Raw genomic sequence first — 20,743 nt, forward strand, 5'->3', positions numbered from 1 at the left:
AAAGCCAGGCTGTTCACTGGAAGCCCCCAATAAAGCTTAAATACTTTGGAGGCACAATGCAAAGTCCAAAATCCAAATTGATGCTTGGGGGGGTGGGGGTGGAGGAATCAAAACTGAAAAAGCTGCCGCCAAAAATCCAGAAGGGAGTTTCAGACAGATGGACCTGATTAAAATTATGTCCCTTGATCATAAAGAGTTTGACTGGCTGAATAACCTACTGCTGCTTTGTTGATTTTCAGATGTTAGCTTAAAAGGAGTTTTTTTGCTCTGCAGAACCAGGGGATCAGGGGGCACCTGTTAACTATGATCTTCTGCGGCCAAATAGATTTTCTTCCATGATAATCTGAATGCCGATAAATTGCTCCCTCTTTTCTTAGAGCTGAAAGGGCAGGGCAACATTTCCTCCAACTCTTGTTAAGGAGAAACTTCCTGGCAGTAAGAACAATTGATCAGTGGCACGGTTCCCCTCCAGAAATGGTGGGCGCTCCATCACTGGAGGAGCTTTGAAGAAGAGTTTGGACAGCCATTTCTCCAGAAGGATGCCTCTTGCTTCAGCAGGGGGTTGACTAGAAGACCTCTGAGATCCTTTTGACAGCATCATCAACACAGTTGGGCGGACTCAGGGAGGCAGTGGAGCACAGAGGGGCCTGGCATGCTGTGTCCAGGGCACAACTGATCGACTGAACCACAACCCCAAAATCCTTTCCAGCACTATTATTTTATGTTGTGTGTGTGATTTCTCCAGAATATCCCGAAGGTGCTTTTTCAAGAGGCAAATGGACTTTCTTGTTTTTTCTTTGAAGAAATTTCGCTTCTCATCCAAGAAGCTTCTTCAGCTCTGACAGGAGAGCGGGGAATGGAAGGATTTACACTCCTTGCAGGCACCTGATCATTTGCATCCTTTTAGAGAATCCTCGAAGCCCTTGCAGGTTTACCTGTGTCCTCAGGGTCACCTGAGTGGTGTAAATGGATCCTGTAGTCTGCAATTTTTCCTCTGGAAATCCATTTCTACTCCCATACCTTTCAGAGGGTCTTCATCCCACACTGTATAGCTAAAAATCTGTAGAGATTCTCCGTCATCCAGATCATGGTTGTCCCAAAGCTGTTTTTTCAGGAGGTAACTGGACTTTGTTTTTTCTTTGAAGATGTTTCACTTCTCATCCAAGAAGCTTCTTCAGCTTCTCCAGAATTTTTCCACATAATTAATTAGAACTATTAATCAGTGGAACAATGTGCCTTCAGATGATGTGAGTGCTCCAACACTGGAGGTTTTTAAGAAGAGATTGGACAAGTATTTGTCTGAAATGATATAGGGTTTCCTGCCTAAGCAGGGGGTTGGACTAGAGGACCTCGAAGGTCCCTTCCAATTCTGTTATTCTGTTATAAGTTCTAAAATTCTCCTCACAGCCAAGAGCGTTATCTCCTTTCCTCCTTGAGGACCATAAAAGCCAAGAATCTCCAGTAGCGCAAGAGGCTCCAGTCTCCCATGCAAGAGACTCTTGTCACCTGAGAATCTAGCCAGTTGCCTGGAGTGCTTAGTGCCCGAGGCTTGTCCTTACCCCTGTCATGTCGCAAAGCATTCTGGCCTGCTCTCAAGTTGACATAGGCAAGGGGGATGGGAAAACGGCGAAGGGTCATGGCAGCCAAAAACAAAATCACATTCCAGATATCTCTCTCTCAAGGCTGTCTCCCAGGGTTACCCACAGCGGCAGGAGGGGAGTGATCTCTACAACCTGCAAAATTGCTCCATTGACAAATGGGATTGATGACACGGGGGTGGGGGAGACGGGACGACAGGGTCAAGTCTGGGCCATAAATTATGTGGGGTCAGAGTTGGCTTCACTTGGAATGTACCGACATGAAGCTCCTAATAAATAACTGGATTTCTTTTAAAGTTTGGCTTTAGGCTCATGATTTAATTAGGGCATCCCATCGGAACCCTGACAGCCCCATTAAATGAGCAGCTCAGCTCCCCATCACTGAACAAACCATTTCTTGATCCTGTATGTTGTGAAGATGAATGGCTCAGGCTGTCGGACTGCTACGAGAAGCTCTTATCAAAGCAAGTGAACAAAACAAGCCTCACTCTGTGCATTTTCCTTCTCTGCTGGGATCTTATACTTCGGGGGTCAGAGTTTACCTCTCCATAAGGCAATGATTCTCAACCTTGGCAACTTTAAGATGAGTGGACTTCAACTCCCAGAATTCCACTATCGGCATTCCCCAGCGGAATTCTGGGAGTTGAAGTCCATCCGTCTTAAAGTTGCCAAGGATGAGAGATGCTGTTGTAAGGGCATGCAATTGTTCAATTTGGTGCTTTTCTCCCTCCCAGGGATATCCAGAGGGAAGGGTCACAAACATCAATCTGGCGTCGGCCCCCAACTCTCAGTTTCAGGTCCATTAGCCGGAAGGAGCCGTGACCAAAATCGTGGTGTGGAGTGGATCCTTACCTACAACTTTTGGCAACTTCTGACGGCGAAGGGGGATCCGGGGCAGCTTCAAGCTGATCTGGCTGAACTGTCCGCAAAGGCGCCTGGAAGATTTTTTACGAGCCAAGTCCTGGCGTATGCTGTGAAAGAAGCCGGACAACCAGGTGAGACCACGGTCAAAAGTTCCTGCATGGATAGCCATAGCACTTGGACTTATATACCATTTCACAGTGCTTTACAGCCCCCTCTAAGCAGTTTACAAAGTCAGCCTCTTGGCTCCAACACTTCTGGGTCCTCATTTTACCCACCTCGGAAGGAGAGAAAGCTGAATCATCCTTGAGCCAGTCAGGATCAAACTGCTGGCAGTTGGCAGAATTAGCCTGCAATACTCATTCTCACCACTGCGCCATCACAGCTCCCAATATGACAGTGGGGGTCATATCGTATTGCATCTTTATAATTTGCTCCGTCTGTCTTAGACTTCCCTGCTTGCATCTCACTTATCCTACCTGTGCAAGGTGATGGGGAAGAGCTGCCATTCAAAGGCAGGGGAAAGTAGCATCTATGGCTATGGACGGAATAAGGCAGGATTTTCCACCCTTGGCCACTTTAAGACGATTGGACTTCAATACCCAGAATTCCCCAGCCAGCAAGGGGATTTCTGGGTGTTGAAGTCCAAACCTTCTGGACAAATGGTGGCCATTCGAAGTTTGGACATCATTGAAAAAGTGAGTTATGACCATTTTTCACACTTACGACTGTTGCTGTATCCCCAGGTTCATGTCATTAAAATTCAGGCCCTTGGAAACCGACTCACATTTATGACGGTTGCAATGTTCCAGGTTCCTGTGATCCCCTTTTGTGACCTTCTCAACAACAAGGTCAATGGAGAAGCCAGAAGCACTTAAGCACTGCGATGATTCACTTAACAACCATGGCAAGAATGGTCGTAAACTCACAAAACTCACTTGTCTTGCTTAGCAACAGAAATGTTGAGCTCCATTGTGGTCCTAAGTCAAGGACTACCAGTAATTGTTCTCAGGAAATTGGGCAGCTAAAAAGGAAGCTGGACAGATGGAAAAGCCTCCTGGCCTGTCCTCCTTCCCCCGTCTTGGCATCCCTTTCAGCCGGGGCCCTTTTCTGGAAGACCGGTTCTCTGCAGCTTCCCTCCTCCCACTCACCCCCATGACAGCCCCCTCCCCCAGTGGGTACTCACTCCCGGGCCTGATCCTTCTTGCGGCAAATGCAACAGCAGGACAGCAACGAAAGGAGAAGGCAGAGCAAGAAGGTCAGGAGGACTCCAGCGCCAATGACCCCCATCCGCTGATTGGCCTCTGGGGAAAAGAGGTTGGCAAGAGTCAGTGGGCAGGGGAACCCATGAGCCAGCTGCCCTTGCAAGGTAGGACAGGGGGTGGGTGGTTGTTGTTGCAGAGTGTGCTGAAAAAAAGGCAAGAAGGCAGTTGTGGCTGCCCTTTGAACCTTGGGAGCCACACCTGGCACCTCCCCCACCCAGCTGGGGCAAGGAGGTTTGGGGGAAGGTTGGCCAGGCACTTACCCATGTGGCACATGCCGGTGAAGGGGTTGCAGGAATCCTCATGGCAGTTGCACAGCTCGGCGCAGTTTGCACCATAATGGCCAGTTGGGCAGGTCAGGTTGCAGCTGGCAAAAGAAGAGTGGGGCAAAAGAGGTTGAGTCCCCTCTTCCAAAAGCAGGCCTGGAGCTCACCACAATTTAAATTCCACTTAAATTACTCAGAGAAGCCCTACCGGAAAGCGTGGTGGGATAAGGCCACATTTAATATTGGCGTGACTGATGGCAGGATCTCCAACATGGTGCCCAGGAGCTACAGCACAACTTGTAGGCATCTTGATGGATGCCAAAATAGAAAAATTGTGCCTTTCTCTGCCACTTCAAATGAATCATCTATGGAGATTCTCAGTCAATCCAGGTCATGGTTGTCCCAAAGGAGTTTTTTCAAGAGACTTTCTTGGTTTTTCTTTAAAGACGTTTCGCTTCTCATCCAAGAGAATGAGGAGAAGAGCTGAAGAAGCTTCATGGAGAAGAAGCGAAACGTTTTCAAGGTTGGTTCTTGGTTTTCAAAGAAAAACCAAGAAAGTCCAGTTGCTTCTTGAAAAAAAGCACCTTTGGGATTTCAAATGAAGCTTTTTCACAACTCCATGCAATGACACAACTTGCCCCACCACTCCATGGGTTCCCATTACACATGGAATCCTATCCTACTCTGCCCCCTTTTAAACCAGCTTTGCAATTTGGGAAACCCAAAATCTCCACGCACCATTGACAGATCCTGTCCCTAAGCCGCATGAGAGTCAGCTTGGAGGGCTGCTTCCTTGCCGTTTGGCCCCCAAAGGGACCAGGGCCCTGGATCAGGAGATGGAAGCATGTCCTGGCTAGAGAGCTTGAATACAGCTCCCCGCTTGACCTGCTCCTACGAAGGTAGGCACAGGTCGGCGGGCAAAGGCAGAAGAAAGCCCTCGGCCATCCTCTGCATTCACCTTCAAATTCAAACCTTTATGGTCAGGGCACAACATCTGTGCAATGAGATTGGTTGAGCTCCCTCAGTGCAGCCCCCCAACACAAAGCAACTCACAATGAAGACAGAAAATCCCTAACCCGATAAATCATATTAACAAACACCCAGTCCTATTGCACCAGTGTGAACATGTTACATGTTGCACCAGCCCTGCAGTCCATCATACTACATAGTTATGATGTGATTTTGCATTCAGGAGTCTGACAGCCCACAGATTCCCACTGCTCTCCTCTCCTCTGCCTTCTGCGCATCTGTGTGTCAGGCACTGGGCCCAGCTGTTCCTCCTCTCCCTCATCAGCCACCTCCAGACCTGGGGGCTGTTGACTCTCCGTCTGAGGGCTGATGTTTAGCCCAAGCTCCACCTCTGTCTCTCTCGCTCTGACAGCTCCATTCCCTCTTCCCCCTCGGAGCTCTCAGGTTGCCTTGAAGCTGACCCTGACTCCCACACCTCTTCCTCTTCCTCCTCCTCTGATTTGGCTGCTGGAGGGGCTGGGGGCCGACAGGCCACAACAGCATGAGACCCTCTACCATTCCAGACAAATGGCTCTCCAGTCTCTTCTCGGCACCCACAACATCTAGGGGTATTCCCTCAAGTATATTCAGGTATTCCCACCTCAGTTACTTTTTAATTAGGTAATTTAATTTAGTTTAGTTTAATTTAATTAAACAGTTAGGTAAGTTGTATAGTATAATTGCATTTTTCATAGGAAAGAACATGTAACTTCTCATTCTCTAGCTGCCCAGATTTACTTGATAGTGAGATTAAATCAACGTTGGCAGCTGTAAAGTGGATTATGTCCTCTTTATTGTGGCCAATCCAGTTGGTGTATTCAAGGCATCTTATCTTGCACATCTGTTTTGCCCTAGAGGGAATGTCAATCTCAGGACTGTATCTTTATTGGTATTGTTGTGGGTTTTTATACCATTGTCTTTATTTTTATTTTATTTTTGTTTACATTTATACCCCGCCCTTCTCCGAAGACTCAGGGCGGCTTACAATGTATAGGGCAATAGTCTCATTCTATTTGTATATATTTACAAAGTCAACTTATGCTGTTTTATGGGTCGCAAACCACCCAGAGTTATGTTATGAAGGTTAGCTAGATACATATTTTGAATAAATAAAGATTGCATTGCTAAAATTTGCTGGTACAAGTTTTCACAATATATTTTAATTAAGCACCAGACTAGATGTGCGAGATCCCAGAAGGCTTATCGTACCCCTCAAAAAACAAAGGAGAACCAACATTTGGGGCCCTGCCCATTCAGTGCCTTTGCTGTACTACCAGTGCCCCCCCCCCACTGGGGTCCTCAGAGGCTGGAAAAATTGAGGCAGCCCCCAACCACAAAACTGGCTGGCTCCATGCCAAGCCCTAAGCAAGAAGCGTCCTTGGGATGTGACTGCCAAAATAATAATAATAATAAAAAAATATCCATCTGGCAGCTGTAACAGCACCATTTCTCATGTATGTTGAAAAGGGGAGGGGGCTTCAGTTATAGTTGTGGCCTCCATCTTGACTTTTATGAGCCTTCTGTCAGACATCCCTGGCCCTGAGCTCTTTTTAAGGGCTATTCTTATCTCCCTCCAAATTGTTTGTCCGGCAAGGTCTTCCTCTGTCTGGAGTTTGCCTTAAGTCCAGTGGGTCAACCAAACGCAGGATGCAGCCAACCCTCACTGGGGTTATCTAACTTCCCCAGAGCCCCCCCTCCCCCCAGGGGGTGGGGAAAGAGAAACCTTTGGGCAACCCTGGAAGGTTTGGAGAAGCGGAAGGAGCCAAATGAATGGCCTGCAAGGCTAAAAATACCCCATTCACTTTTAAACGTCCCTTTAAACTCTCCTATGGCCCAAGCCCTGTGGTTTAGCTGGGCTTTCAAGAGCCAAAATAAGTAATTCCCCGACTTAATAGCCATTCTTAAAAGTGGGATGATTTTCCACATTTGGGTCCTTTAAAGTGAAAAATGGGGGCGCCTTAAAGATTTACAATATACATTTTTCCTCCCAAGTGGGCAGTTTTTCTTTTAAAAAAGAAAAAAAAATTTTTTTGATTATAATTTGAATAAGGAAATATCGATAGAAATGGTTTGGGACGCCAGTAAAGCCTTAATGAGAGATGTATTAATATATATTAACAATAGACAGAGAAATAAGCAACAAAGACAGCGTAGGTATCTAGAAGAGGAAATTTATAAGAAACAACAATTATTAATATATAACCCGCATGATCAAAAACTTAAAGATGCAATAAAGTTATTACAGAGTCAATTTAATATGATAATGGCTGATCAGGTGGCAACAAATATACAATATCCCAAACATAATACTTTTTGTAAGGCAAATAGACCTGGTAGGTGGTTAGCACACACCTTAAGGAAAAAACAAAAACAACGTACTATAGAAAAAATAGAATATAAAGGCAAAGAGAGATATCAACAGGATAAAATTAAAAAAGCTTTTTTAGAATATTACACAAATTTATATCTTAAAGAACAGGGATATTGATAATTATTTGAAGGAATATAAAGTTAAAAATTTAACTTTAGAACAAAAGGATGAACTGAATCGGCCTATAACCTTTGAAGAAATTATTTTGGTAATTAAACAATTAAAAATGGGGAAAATTCCTGGTACGGATGGGCTTACAGTTAGTTATTATAGGAATTTACAGGATGAGATGTTAGGTCCACTTAAGGAATTATTTAATCAGATACAATTAGGAGGGGGAACTCCCCCCTCATGGAGAACCTCTTTTATTTCATTGATACCAAAAGAGGAACAGGATTGTTCTAAACCTGGGAATTATAGGCCAATCTCACTTTTAAATAATGATTATAAGATTTTTGTTAAAATAATAGCTAACAGATTAATGTTGATTTTGCAGCAAAGAATTCATAATGATCAATCTGGATTTATAAAAGGGAGACAGATGAGGAATAATGTTAGGCAGATTGTTAATTTACTGGAGTATTTAGAAAAGAAAAATTTTATTCCAGCAGCATTTATTTTTCTTGATGTAGAGAAAGCTTTTGATCGATTGCATTGGGATTTTTTATTTAAATTAATAGAAAAGATGCAATTTGGAGATGGTTTTACAAGAATAATTAGGGCAATTTATGGAGAGCAAACAACACAGATTATAATTAATGGTAGTTTAACAGAACCTTTTAAGATTGCGAAAGGAACAAGACAGGGATGTCCTTTATCACCATTATTGTTTATTTTAACTCTAGAACCATTATTGGATAAAATACGAGAAGTAAAGGAGATAGAGGAATTAGAGTTAGACAACATGAATATAAGTTAAGAGCTTTTGCAGATGATTTGGTGATTACTTTAACAAACCCTATAAATTCTAGTAAATCTTTGTTGGAAATAATTGATCAATATGGGAAGGTTTCAGGGTTTAAGGTAAATCAGAAAAGACAAAAGTGATAATAAAAATATGGCCAGACAACAGAAAGAAAAACTAGAGGAAATAACAGGATTTGAAATTGTAAAGAAGGTTAAATATTTAGGATCTATATTACATTGTCAAATGTGAAATTGTATAAGAATAACTATGAGGTTTTATGGCAAAAGTTCAGAAGGAGTTGATTGTTTGGAAAAATTGCAATTATCTTTGCTGGGAGAATTGCTGCTATTAAAATGAATGTTTTACCTAGATTTTTATTCCTCTTTCAGATGATACCAATAATTAAGAAAGATAAGAATCTTGAGGAATGGCAGAAGGAATTAACAAATTTATATGGGAAGGTAAAAAGCTAGGGTTAAAATGAAAATAATTCAAGATTCTCGGAAAGGGAGGTTTAAAATGCCTAATTTTAAATTATATTATGAAGCAGCTGCTCTCTCTGCAATAAGTGATTGGTTTAATTTAACAGAGGACAGAATTTTGAATATAGAAGGTTATGACTTGCTATATGGATGGCATGCATATTTAATTTATGACAAAAAGTGGATAAGGCCTTTAAAAATCAGGTGTTAAGAACTGCTCTTCATGTGTTTGGAAAAATACTCTTATAAACTAAATTATAAGGTTCCTATATGGGCAAGTCCTAGACATACAATAGAAAATATAAATATAGAACAGAATCAGGAAATGATTACATATAAAGATCTTTTGTATACTGAAAGAGGTAATTTGCAATTAAAATCTTTGCACGTACTAAAGAAGAAGGAAAAATTATACTTGGTTTCAATATGAGCAACTATGTGCTAGATGGAAGGAAGATCAGAAAATTGGTATAGAGCAGAACGAGGAAAATTTGGTAAAGGAAATTAGAAATCAGTCTCAGGAGCATATAAAGAGATTGTATAATGTGTTACTTGAAATAGATTCTGAAAGGGACTTGGTAAAGGACTGTATGATAAAGTGGGCACAAAATTTTCAGGAGCCAATATTATTGGAAACTTGTGGAAAAATTTGGGTTAGAAATGTTAAATTCATGAGCACAGAATCTGAGGAAAAATTTTATAAAATGTTTTATAGATGGCATCTAGATCCTAAGAAATTATCGTGTATGTACCCAGATATGCAAGCAAAATGTTGGAGATGTAATTGTGATGATGCTACATATTTTCATATTTGGTGGACTTGTAAGGATATAAAGGCCTTTTGGATAAAAATTTGGTGGATTTTACAAAATGTTTTGAAAAAGAAGATAAAGTTCCTGCTGCAATTTTTTTTGTTGGGAATTATTACGGATTGTACAGTAATTGAGACTAAATTGATTTTAAATCTAATAACTGCAGCAAGATTACTAATAGGACAATATTGGAAGAAAAAAGAAGTACCTACAATAGAAGAATGGATATTGAAAGTTGCCAATTTGGCTGAGATGGCGAAGATATCAGCCTTTTTGAAAGACAATACACAAGAAAGATACTTAAAGGAATGGAAAAAAAGGATTGACTATATTCAACATAGATATCAGACTAAGAGTTATCAGACTGTTTTTGAATGATTATGATGTATTATTTTTGATTGTTTTGGGGAAGTTAGGAATTGATGATTGTAGGGTATAATTAAGTTGGGACGAATTTTTTTTAGCATGTTTGTTTTATTTTTAACTATACCTTGTGCTCGTTCCGGGAAGTCGGGGGGGGGGGGAGGGAGGTTGTGAAGGGAGGGGGGAGGGGAGGGGGGGGAAAGGAGGAAAAAATTTTCTCTAAAACTTTTTGAATAAAAAAAAAGAAAAAAACGTGGCTTTTGAGTACAGGAAGGTCATGCTTCTCTGACCTATAAGAGCTGCCCCTTGGACCAGCTTTGCTTATGGTTCCCTTCTCCACTAGGGCAGATGTGCCCAATTTATGAACTCTGCTAGTATCAGATCTGCCATCTTCAGCTTAGCGCTTTGCGGGCATCCTGTCATAAATTGTTCTGGAAAGTGGGAAGAGGAAGGATACTATTGGTGTGTGTGAGAGAGAGAGAGAGGGGTGGGTGTGGGTGTTTGATGGAAGTCAGAGGCATGAGAAACAGCCTCTTCCAGTCTTCAAGGCCGTAGAGCCCAGGAAAAGAATGCAAACTGTACCAAGTGGCACCAAACATCCCAGCTGCTCCCAAAATGCCAATGCGGTATGACCAGGGGTGAAATCCAGCAGGTTCTGACAGGTTCTGGAGAACCGGTAGTGGAAATTTTGAGTAGTTTGGAGAACCAGCAAATACCACCTCTGGCTGGCCCCAGAATGGGGTGGGAATGGGGATTTTGCAGTATCCTTTCCCTGCCATGCCCACCAAGCCACACCATGCCCACCAAGCCATGCCCACAGAACTGGTAGTAAAAAAATTGGATTTCACCACAGGGTACAACTATTGGATGGAGACAGACTAGTCAAAGGGGGAAGGGCTGGAGAGAAGAAGAAAAAATTGTAATGCTTTACACGGGAACCTCAGATCTAACTTTTCGTTTTACTGCAACCATCTATCCTTAGCAAAAGAACCTATTGCTTCAACCCAATGGAGTCGAAGGTCTTTCTTACCTAGGGACTTGGCTGGGGCAGGCATGACAGCTAGCCACTTCTCACCAAGCTAGCAGTCCAAGTGTGAGCATTCTTATGAGCGAGTGCTGTGGCTTAGCCTGGCTTCTGAATGGACTTACAACCATTCGTTTAATGATTGTTTGAAGTTACAGCAGCACTGAAAAAAAATGGCTTATGACTGATCCTTCATGCTTACAATCGTCACAGCATCTCCACAATCTCATGATCCAAATGTGGGCAACTGGCAAGTATTTAACATGGTCTCCCATCATCATTTGCAACCTTCCCAGCCAGTTTCCGAAGAGCAAAATCGAGGGGGTAGGGAAGGGGGATTTGCTTAACAAATATGTGATTCGCTTATAAACAGTGGCAAAAAACGGTCATAAAACAGCGAGTGACTCACTAATGACCCTCTTGCTTAGAAATGGAAATTGCGCTTGTAAGTCAAGGACTACCTGTTCCTGCCACTCACTAGCCCGGGGACCAGCTTTATGGTGGCAATCCATCATTAACGCTTGAGATTCAGCCGTCCAAAAGATGCTTTTTCAGGAGGCAACTGGACTTCCTTGTTTTTTCTTTAAAGACGTTTCTCTTCTCATCCAAGAAGCTTCTTCAGCTCTGACTGGGTGGTAGGGAATGGAAGGATTTATACTCCTTGCAGCCGGCTGGTCATTTGCATCCTTTTAGAGGGTCACTGAAGCACTTGGAGGTTTATCTGTATCCTCAGAATAGAATAGAATTTTTCATTTTTTATTGGCCAAGTGTCTTGGTGCATAATACGGTCTCAGTGTACATAAAAGAAAAGATGTGTTCATACAGAATTGTAAGGTACAACACTTAATGATAATCATAGGCAACAAAGAAGCAATCAAATCATATAGTCATAAGTGGGAGGAGATCGATGATAGGAACGATGAGAAGATTAATAGTAGTGCAGATTTAGTAAATAGTTTGACAGTGTTGAGGGAATTATTTGTTTAGCCGAGTGATGGCCTTCGGGAAAAAACTGTCCTTGTGTCTAGTTGTTCTGGTGTGCAGTGCTCTATAGCGTCATTTTGAGGGTAGGAGTTGAAACAGTTTATGTCCAGGATGCGAGGGGTCTGTAAATATTTTCACGGCCCTCTTCTTGATTCGTGCAGTATACAGGTCCTCAGTGGAAGGCAGGTTGGTAGCAATTATTTTTTCTGCAGTTCTAATTATCCTCTGAAGTCTGTGTCTTTCTTGTTGGGTTGCAGAACCAAACCAGACAGTTATAGAGGTGCAGATGACAGACTCAATAATTCCTCTGTAGAACTGGATCAGTAGCTCCTTGGGCAGTTTGAGCTTACTGAGTTGGCGCAGAAAGAACATTCTTTGTTGTCCTTTTTTGATGATGTTTTGATGTTAGCTGTCCATTTTAGATCTTGCGATATGATAGAACGTAGAAATTTAAAGGTTTCTACTGTTGATACTGTGTTGTCTAGTATTGTAAGAGGTGGAAGTATGGGAGGGTTTCTCCTAAAGTCTACCACCATTTCTACCATTTCTGAGGGTCACCTGAGTAGTGCAAACGGTTCCTATGGTCTGCAATCCTTCTGGAAATCCATTCAAACTCCCACCAGCCGACTGAGCTAACCCTAAAGAAAGGAGCCCTGGTCCAAAATGGCTGCAGGGGGCTCACCCTCATGGAGCAGCAATGGGAAGAGGCTTGGCTTGCAAAGGCCGCCCTTTGTCCCTCCGATTCTCCCAGGAATGCTGATGCCTCTTGGACCTCTGGAGCTTTTTCCTTGGCTCGGCTCCTGCCCTCCTCAGGGCCATGTGCTGGTTTGGCCCAGAGGCTTCCTGGCTCTTCCCAGCAGCTGCAAGTTGGCTGGCTCACAAAGGAACGCATTTCCTGCCTACCCTGCTGTTTTTAATTTGAAGACTCTTTTGAGAGCTTGCAGTTCTGCAGAATTTTGCATTTCAATATTTTTGCAGGTTGATGGTTTCAGGCAAGAACGACGAGTTCTTAAAGGCTCAGCAATTTTGTGAAGTTTCAGCCACTTTATGCTTTTTTTCTAAAAAGAGAGTATTTGGATGCCATGTCCTGCAGACCTTCTCACGGGGTGGTGGAGGCTCCCTGGCACCAAGCGGGCTCACATTGCCAACCTGTGACGGGCTCTATGAGAATCATCTTGGGAGGGCTGAATCCCTCTTTACCCCCCTCCCCTAAATGTTCATTGTGATCGATGATGGATATCCTAGAATCCTAAACCAGCATTTCTCAGCCTTGGCAACTTGAACATTGCTGATTGGAGAATTTTGAGAGTTGAAATCCACCTATCTTAAAGTTGTCATGATTGAGACATGATAGCAGTGGTCCAATATTTGAAAGGCTGCCACAGAGAGGAGGAAGGGGGTCAAGCTATTCTCCACCAAAGCACCTGAAGGCCAGACAAGGAAGAATGGATGGAAACTGATCAAGGAGAGATTCAAACTGGAAATAAGGAGAAATTTTCTGACAGTGAGAACAATCAACCCATGGAACAGAAGTTGCCTTCGGAAGTTGTGGGAGCTTCATCGCTGGAAGCTTTCAAGAAGATTGCCACTGTCAGAAATGGAATAGGGCCATGACGGCGAACCTATGGCATGCATGCCAGAGGTGGCACACAGAGCCTCTCTGTGGGTACATGTGCCATCGCTAACTGCTCTCTTCTGGGTTCCAGTGCTGCAGTGCACGCGTGCTCCAGTTTTAGCACTTGGTGTCGAAAAGGTTAACCATCACTGGTATGCTTGGGCAGGGGGTTGGACTAGATGACCTACAAGGTCCCTTCCAACTCTGCTAATCCAATCTGATTTGATCTGAGACACCTAAGCCAACCTTCAACTTTTCTGATGGCACAAACAAATCCAGGCAAACCCTCCCAGCTGGGAAGAGCACACTTGTCCACCAGAAGCCAAAAGGAGAAATCCCCCACCAAACCTATTTTTAGTGTGTCCCAGGGCTTCCCTTCCACCTGTGTTAAAGTCCTTTCATGGTTTGACTGGAGCAATGTAGGGGGGGGGACACACATGCCACAACACCTGAATTCCCAAGGAAGAAAATCCAGATATCTCAAACCCCCACCCCCACAACCTGGCTTACAAATGTGCCAAATGTGTTACACAGAAGTCCCTGGAACTCAGCAGGAAGGAAACCGAAAAAAAGGAAGAAGGGATGAAAGAAAAAGCAGGAAGGAAGGAGGGCGGGAGGGAGAAAGGACGAGACTTATTTGGAAAATATTCCAGCTTTTGGGGTTGATTACAGATGATTAATGATGTCCAAGGGCCAATCAAAGGATAAATTTCATATCCTCCAATCTGGCAATAATATCAAGGACTGTTTTGCTATTAGTTTTATAGGTAGCAGAGACACCAATCCTACCATTCTTGCAACCACAGGAACCGACAATTTTCAGCAATTGTGGCCCACGATGGCTTCAAGAACCATAAAGAGGTTTTGGGGATGCCTGGATCCGTCTCTGAATTAAATTCAGAAGCTGCTTCTGTCTTCTTCATAGATCCTGGGGCCCGTTACTAACATCCCTTGAGACCCCCACTGGATTATCCTGAAGCTGGTGATTTCATTGTGCAGATGTGGTTTTTTATACTTGCACAATGACTTTTCTTCAGAATGGTGTTTCTCAAACTTATTAATTTAAGGTTGCAGGAACTGGGCCTGGCTAGTCTAGGGAAGAGAAGGACCAGGGGAGACAGGATAGCGTATTCCAATATTTGAGGGGCTGCCATAGACAGGAGGGGGTCAAGCTATTTTCCAAGGCACCCAAAGGCCGGACAAGGAATAATGGATGGAAACTAATCAAGGAGAGATTCAACCTGGAAATAAGGAGGAATTTTCTGACAGTGAGAGCAATCAACCCATGGAACAGAAGTTGCCTTCAGAAGTTGTGGGAGCTTCATCCCTGGAGGCTTTCAAGAAGAGACTGGGCTGCCATCTGTCAGAAATGGTGTAAGGTCTCCTGCCGGGGGTGAAGTGGGGGTTGGACTAGATGACCTACAAGGTCTCTTCCAACTCTGTTAATCTTTTAAATCTGTTAAAGTTGGGTGAACTTCAATTCCCAGAATTGCCCAGCCAGCAATTCTGGATGGGAAATTCTGGGAGTCGAAGCCCACCCAACTTAAAATTGCCAAAGTTGAGAAACAATGCTTTAGAGAAGTATAATAAAGTATAATAAACTGGCTGGAGCTGATTAGCATCCTGCAGTCCATCTGGGAATGATGTGAATTTTAATCCCGACACACTAATGAGTGCACCAGGTTGGGAAAACAGATGTTGGGAAAAAAACACAAAGAGAATCCTAAGCTTGCAAGAATTCTGTTTTACATATATAATAGAAAAGAAACGGTGCGTAGAAAGATTCCCCCTTTCACTTGGAGGAGAAATCAGCTTTCTTTGCCGAAAACACAGCAAGAATTTGTTGGGAGGAAAAAAAACAGGACAATAAATACAAGCTTTGTCTTGAATAAGCATGCCATGACTAAACATGACCGGGATGTCTTTTTTCTGGGGAAGGCAGGAAACCAAGATCTTGTGCTTCTCAGTTCAGCCATAGGAGCTACTTTCCTACTCTCGTGGGTAGGATCGTAAATTTATCTTTGGGGAGGAGGAAAAATTTAAGTTCCTAGTCCTTAACTAGAAAGAAACTGAAGAAATCAGGAGGTTTTTTGTTTTTTTTTAAGTGAGAAGGGTTCATGAACCCTTTGCAGGGCTGGGAGACACATCTTGCTCCTTTAAAGCAGGGGTCTCCAACCTTGGCAACTTTAAGCCTGGAGGACTTCAACTCCCAGAATTCCCCAGCCAGCTTTGCTGGGAGTTGAAGTCCTCCAGGCTTAAAGTTGCCAAGGTTGGAGACCCCTGCTTTAAAGTATTTCATCACCTCCAAACCCAAGCAGGATACAAGTCAAAAGGGCTTTTGGAAGCCTGCATGGGGACTGACCATTGCTGACTCTGAATTAAAAGAAGCAGCTATTAATCTAGAACCCATGGAAGCAGGCTGCCTGGGGAATTCTGGGAGCAGAAATCCACAGATATAAAAGCTGCTGAGATTGAGAAATTATGCCTTATTATTGTAGAAAGTTAGCGCCCATCCCCCTCCTAGAAGAATGAAATATTTTAGGAAATATTAAAAAGGCAGAATATTATATTTCCCTAAATAAGAAATAGAGAATCATGCCCTTAAAAAGACAGAAAGCAGTCTCCCTCCCCCCAGCAGATATTTTGTGTCCATTAAGAAAGACTGGGCCAGCCTATCTACAAAACAAAAGACCTTCATCTCCAGGGTGAAGGGATTAAGACATGACCCTTCAGGACATAATAGGAATAATCCACTAAGACACAGAGCTCATTACATTACACAATCTCCCAAGGACATTGCATCACCCTCCAAACGTCAACCAAACTTAGCTCAGGCAAACGTGACCCCTACATGGCCCCATGGGAGTAGGACAACAGCCAATAGAATACATGTTCTTGCACAGGAACAGGAAGCGCAAGTACAAAGCCCAAGAGAAGGTACAAAAGCCACCCACACTCAACTCCATCTGGTCAGCTGTCCAGAACCATGGTGATTCTGTTCATGATTAAACCATCTTTCCAATCAGCCTCCAGCCTCCATTCTGTCTCCAGTGCCTTTCTCCCAGCTTGGAATTGAACCAGATGGATATTTCTTCCAACATTATTATATATAGGCGTAGTCATGACTAAGACTTTTATAAAGTGTGTAAAATGGTATCTTGGTGACCCTTTTCCTGCTTAAATACACTGGTGACCAGCTTATTTAACTGGTCCGGCTAATCTCTCAACCAGTGTTTCTCAACCTCCACATCTTAAAAATGCGAGGACTTCAACTCCCAGAATCCCCCAGTCAGCCTGCTTCCACTGGTTCTATACAGGTAGTCCTCGACTTACAACAGTTCACTTAGTGACCATTCAAAGTTACAACAAAACTGAAAAAAGTGACTAATGAGCAGTTTTCACACTTGCAGCATCCCCCACGACCATGTCATCAAAATTCATTCAGACATTTGGCAACTGATTCATATTTATGACGGTTGTGGGGTCCCAGGATCCTGTGATCCCCTTTGGCTACCTTCTGACAAGCAAAGTCAATGGGGAAGCCCGATTCACTTAATGACTGTCTGACTGATTCAACAACTGCAGTGATTCATGTAACAAACGTGGCAAGAAAAGTCATAAAATAGGGCAAGACTCCCTTAACAAACATCTCATTTCGCAACGTAAATTTTGGGCTCAGTTGTGGTCGTAAGTCGAGGACTACCTGTATTAGATTTATTTCCCAGCATGGCTGGCTAGGGAATTCTGGGAGTTGAAACTTCAAGCTGAAAAACAGTTGAAAAACACTGTTGTAAACATAGATCTAAGTGTCCCATTAGCAAGGAGGACCCGAGAGGAAACAGGGCACCCCTGTATTTGTTTATTTGCTTAAAGAACACAAATGACCTGGTCGGAAATAGAAGAGGAACCTGCTACAAGTCAGAAACATAAATTTTTCAGTCTTAAGAAAAAAGCATATATTCCATTTTGCTTCGCTTCAGCAAGAAAGACGGCAGATGTTTTTCAGCTTCCTTGGCTAAGCCCAGCCTTGCCCAGAGGAATACTGGGGGATGGGGATGGGGGTGGGGTGGAGGATTGAATCTGATGTGTGATGGTCACTTACAACGTCCCGTGGAACCCGGCCTGGCAGAGGCACCTCCCGGTCTCAAAGTGGCACTCTCCGTTAAAACAGCTGCTGCAGACGAAGGCACAGTTCTCGCCGTATGTCCCGTTACGGCATTTGGTCTCGCATCTGGAGAAAAGGGCAGCGAGACAAACATAGGGTAGAGGAGACAGGGCTTCGTCGACCTGGAGGTTCAGTGTTTGACTTTGGGATGCTCTCTGCAGGAGCACTGTAGATTTTAGAAAGAGTCGGCATAGTCAGTATCAAAGATGCAGCTGTAGAGATGGTCGACAGTATTAAATATCTGGGGGTGCAGATAACTAACAATCTGAACTTGTCTATCCACGTATCATCCTTAGTGAAGCGTGCAAACCGGAGTCTGCAATTCCTATGTCGGATGAGGAGAGCATTTCTTTCTCCTTCTGTCCTGGCCACTTTTTACAGAGACCCGATGGAGAGTGTTTTAACAAACTGCATCCCTGTTTGGTTTGGTGGCAGAAGTGCCTGAGATAGAAAGTCCCTACAGAGAGTGGTGAGGACAGCCGAGATCATCATAGGAAGCTCGCTTCTCGTCATTCATGCTTGAGTGGGGGGCTGGACTAGAAGACCTGCAAGGTCCCTTCCAGCTCTATTCTAATTCTAATTCTAAGAAGATGGAGGCCCTTGAATAATGGATTTGGCAATTTGGGCTAAGAGTACCAGGTTCTGAAGAAGCAGCAATGGATTAATCTGGGATCAAATAAAGGCTGAGCAATCCTTTGAGGTTGGTAATCTAGAATCCAAAACACACATATGTTGAGTGTATCACGTGTGTGCAACCCTGAGGAATGCACCAACAGATCAGAGACAGGATACTATCAAGGACATTTGGTACTCAGGAGCCATCAGCTACTCACCTGTCTCCGATCCAGCCTGGATTGCAGTGGGAACATTTCCCGTTGATATGATTGCAGGTGTGGCCATCCTTACAGGGGGGACAGATCTGCTCACAGCCCTCTCCGTAAAAGCCCGAGGAGCAGATCTGGTCACACTTCGTTCCATTCCAACCGGCTTCGCAAGCCAGGCAACGGCCATCCACAATTGTACATGGCTGCAGCTCCTTGCACTGACCGCACCTGCGGAGATGGAGCAGAGAGCATGTGAAGGACACGGGCCCAGGCAGCAACCTGTTGTGGCCTGTTGGCAGCCAGCCCCTCCAGCAGCCAAATCAGATGATGAGGAGGAGGTGTGGGAGTCAGGGTCAGCATCAAGGCAACCTGAGAGCTCTGAGGGGAAAGAGGGAATGAAGCTGTCAGAGAGAGAGAGACAGCGGTGGAGCCTGGGCTATCCATTAGCCCTCAGATGGAGAGTCAACAGCCCCCAGGACTGGAGGTGGCTGATGAGGAAGAGGAGGAATAGCTGGGTCCCGTGCCTGACGCGTGGATGAGCGGAAGGCAGAGGAGAGGAGAGCAGTGGAAATCTATGGGCCAGTCCTTGGGACGGAAGAGTCACTGCTGCTAGCAAAGCCCCACCCTATCTCTGGTGATAAAAGGCAAAGGGAGGAGATGAATAGATGTGGCAGACAACTACTCATCTCCTCTGACAGACAGACTTGCACCCACCAGAGGGTAAGCTCTTGGCAGGGAGGCTTCTGGGAGGGATTTTTCTCAACCTAAAGAGAAACTTTAGGTTAGTGCAAATAGTTCTTGGCCTGCAACCATTTATTTAGTGACTGTTCAAAGTTGCAACGGCATTGAAAATAGTGCTTATGACCTGTCCTCACACTTATAACCGTTGCAGCATCCACGTGACCAACTTTGGGTGTTTGGCAGCCAGCATGTGTGTATGACGGCTGTAGCATCCCTGGCTCATCTGGCCACCATTTGCGACTTTCGACAAGCAAAGTCAATAGAAGAAATTAGATTCACTTACGAATCACAACATTCTCTTCACTGCAGTGATTCGCTGGCAACCCTGGCAGAAAAAGGTTGCAAAACGGAATGCATCTCACTTAGCAGTTGGTGTTAAATTCTGGTGGCAACTGTGGTCATAAGACGAGGACAGACCACGTTTGTTGGAAACTGGCTGGGTTGTGACAGAGGAGCATTTACCTAGTGTCACTTGGCCATTTCTCTCTCAGTAATTTCGACCCTCAATATCCTGAACCAATGTGGTTTTAGGACCTGGTAGCTGGGGATGATGGAGGTTGAAATCCCACTCGTTGCAAATTATCCATTTTGAAACACTTCATTTCTCCTGGATTTGGGATGGGCGGGAGGGGTGGGCAGAGGGCAAACCTGTATGTGGAATTTCTGAATTATCCTGCATTCTACGTGGCACTCAGGCAAGATTGTGCCCATTGATCTTCCAGATAATTGGAGAAATCCTCCAATTCTGCTTTCTTTGAGCACTTTAACAATCCAATGTTTTTCCTGGATTAAAAAAAAAAAAGTTATAAATGCTCTCAAATGCCAAATCAGGGACATATGGGGATTACATACTATTCTCTTTAGGAGTTACCACTTGCAGTGTCCTTTAATATTTTTCTTGCAGGAGGACTGATTTATGTGGATTTACAGATGGCTGTTACGTATAAGCTGGGTTGACAAAATCAGAAACGAGGAGGGGATAAGCCACCTGGGAAAGCCAAGAAAAATCATCAAAACCATAAAAAAGCAAAAGTTGGGATATTTTGGACTTGTGATGCGACACCCAGAAAAATACGGCATCCTTCACTTAATCCTCCAGGGAAAGATCGAAGGCAAAAGAGGTCCAGGCAGAAGAAGAACATCGTGGCTTCAAAATCTAAGTGGCCGGTTTGGACAAAACTCAACAGCCCTTTTTCATGCGGCTGGTGATAAAAATAGGATGGTCAACATGATCGCCAACATCCGATGACGGATATGGCACAAGAAGAAGACCTGGGGGCTGAACTTTGATAAAGAGACTGCTTCTTGCTCAAACTTTCTGGGAAGGTCATGTGAAGGTCTGCTGGTCGGTCCAGGATGTAGTTTCTCAATCTCGGCAAGCATGGCCAACCGGACAATTCTGGGAGTTGATGCCTGCCCCCCCTTAAATGTGCCATGGTTGAGAAATGCTGCCCTGAGCT

At 44.0% G+C, this 20,743-nt stretch overlaps 1 protein-coding gene across 1 annotated transcript in view; it reads right to left on the bottom strand.

The window, feature by feature from the left end:
• Window positions 1-20,743, bottom strand: part of SCARF2 (scavenger receptor class F member 2) — a 77,979-nt gene that overhangs the window by 25,463 nt on the left and 31,773 nt on the right. Inside the window, exons 5-9 of the mRNA XM_058157985.1 lie at window positions 18,552-18,770; window positions 17,656-17,784; window positions 3,985-4,088; window positions 3,646-3,763; window positions 2,451-2,569 (exon numbers count right to left, since the gene is read on the bottom strand). Of these exons, the coding sequence (XP_058013968.1) occupies window positions 2,451-2,569; window positions 3,646-3,763; window positions 3,985-4,088; window positions 17,656-17,784; window positions 18,552-18,770 (689 nt within the window). The remainder of the gene's footprint in view (window positions 1-2,450; window positions 2,570-3,645; window positions 3,764-3,984; window positions 4,089-17,655; window positions 17,785-18,551; window positions 18,771-20,743) is intronic.

Source organism: Ahaetulla prasina, chromosome 15 (assembly GCF_028640845.1).
Source record: "Ahaetulla prasina isolate Xishuangbanna chromosome 15, ASM2864084v1, whole genome shotgun sequence".
In the NCBI taxonomy this organism is placed as follows: domain Eukaryota; kingdom Metazoa; phylum Chordata; class Lepidosauria; order Squamata; family Colubridae; genus Ahaetulla; species Ahaetulla prasina.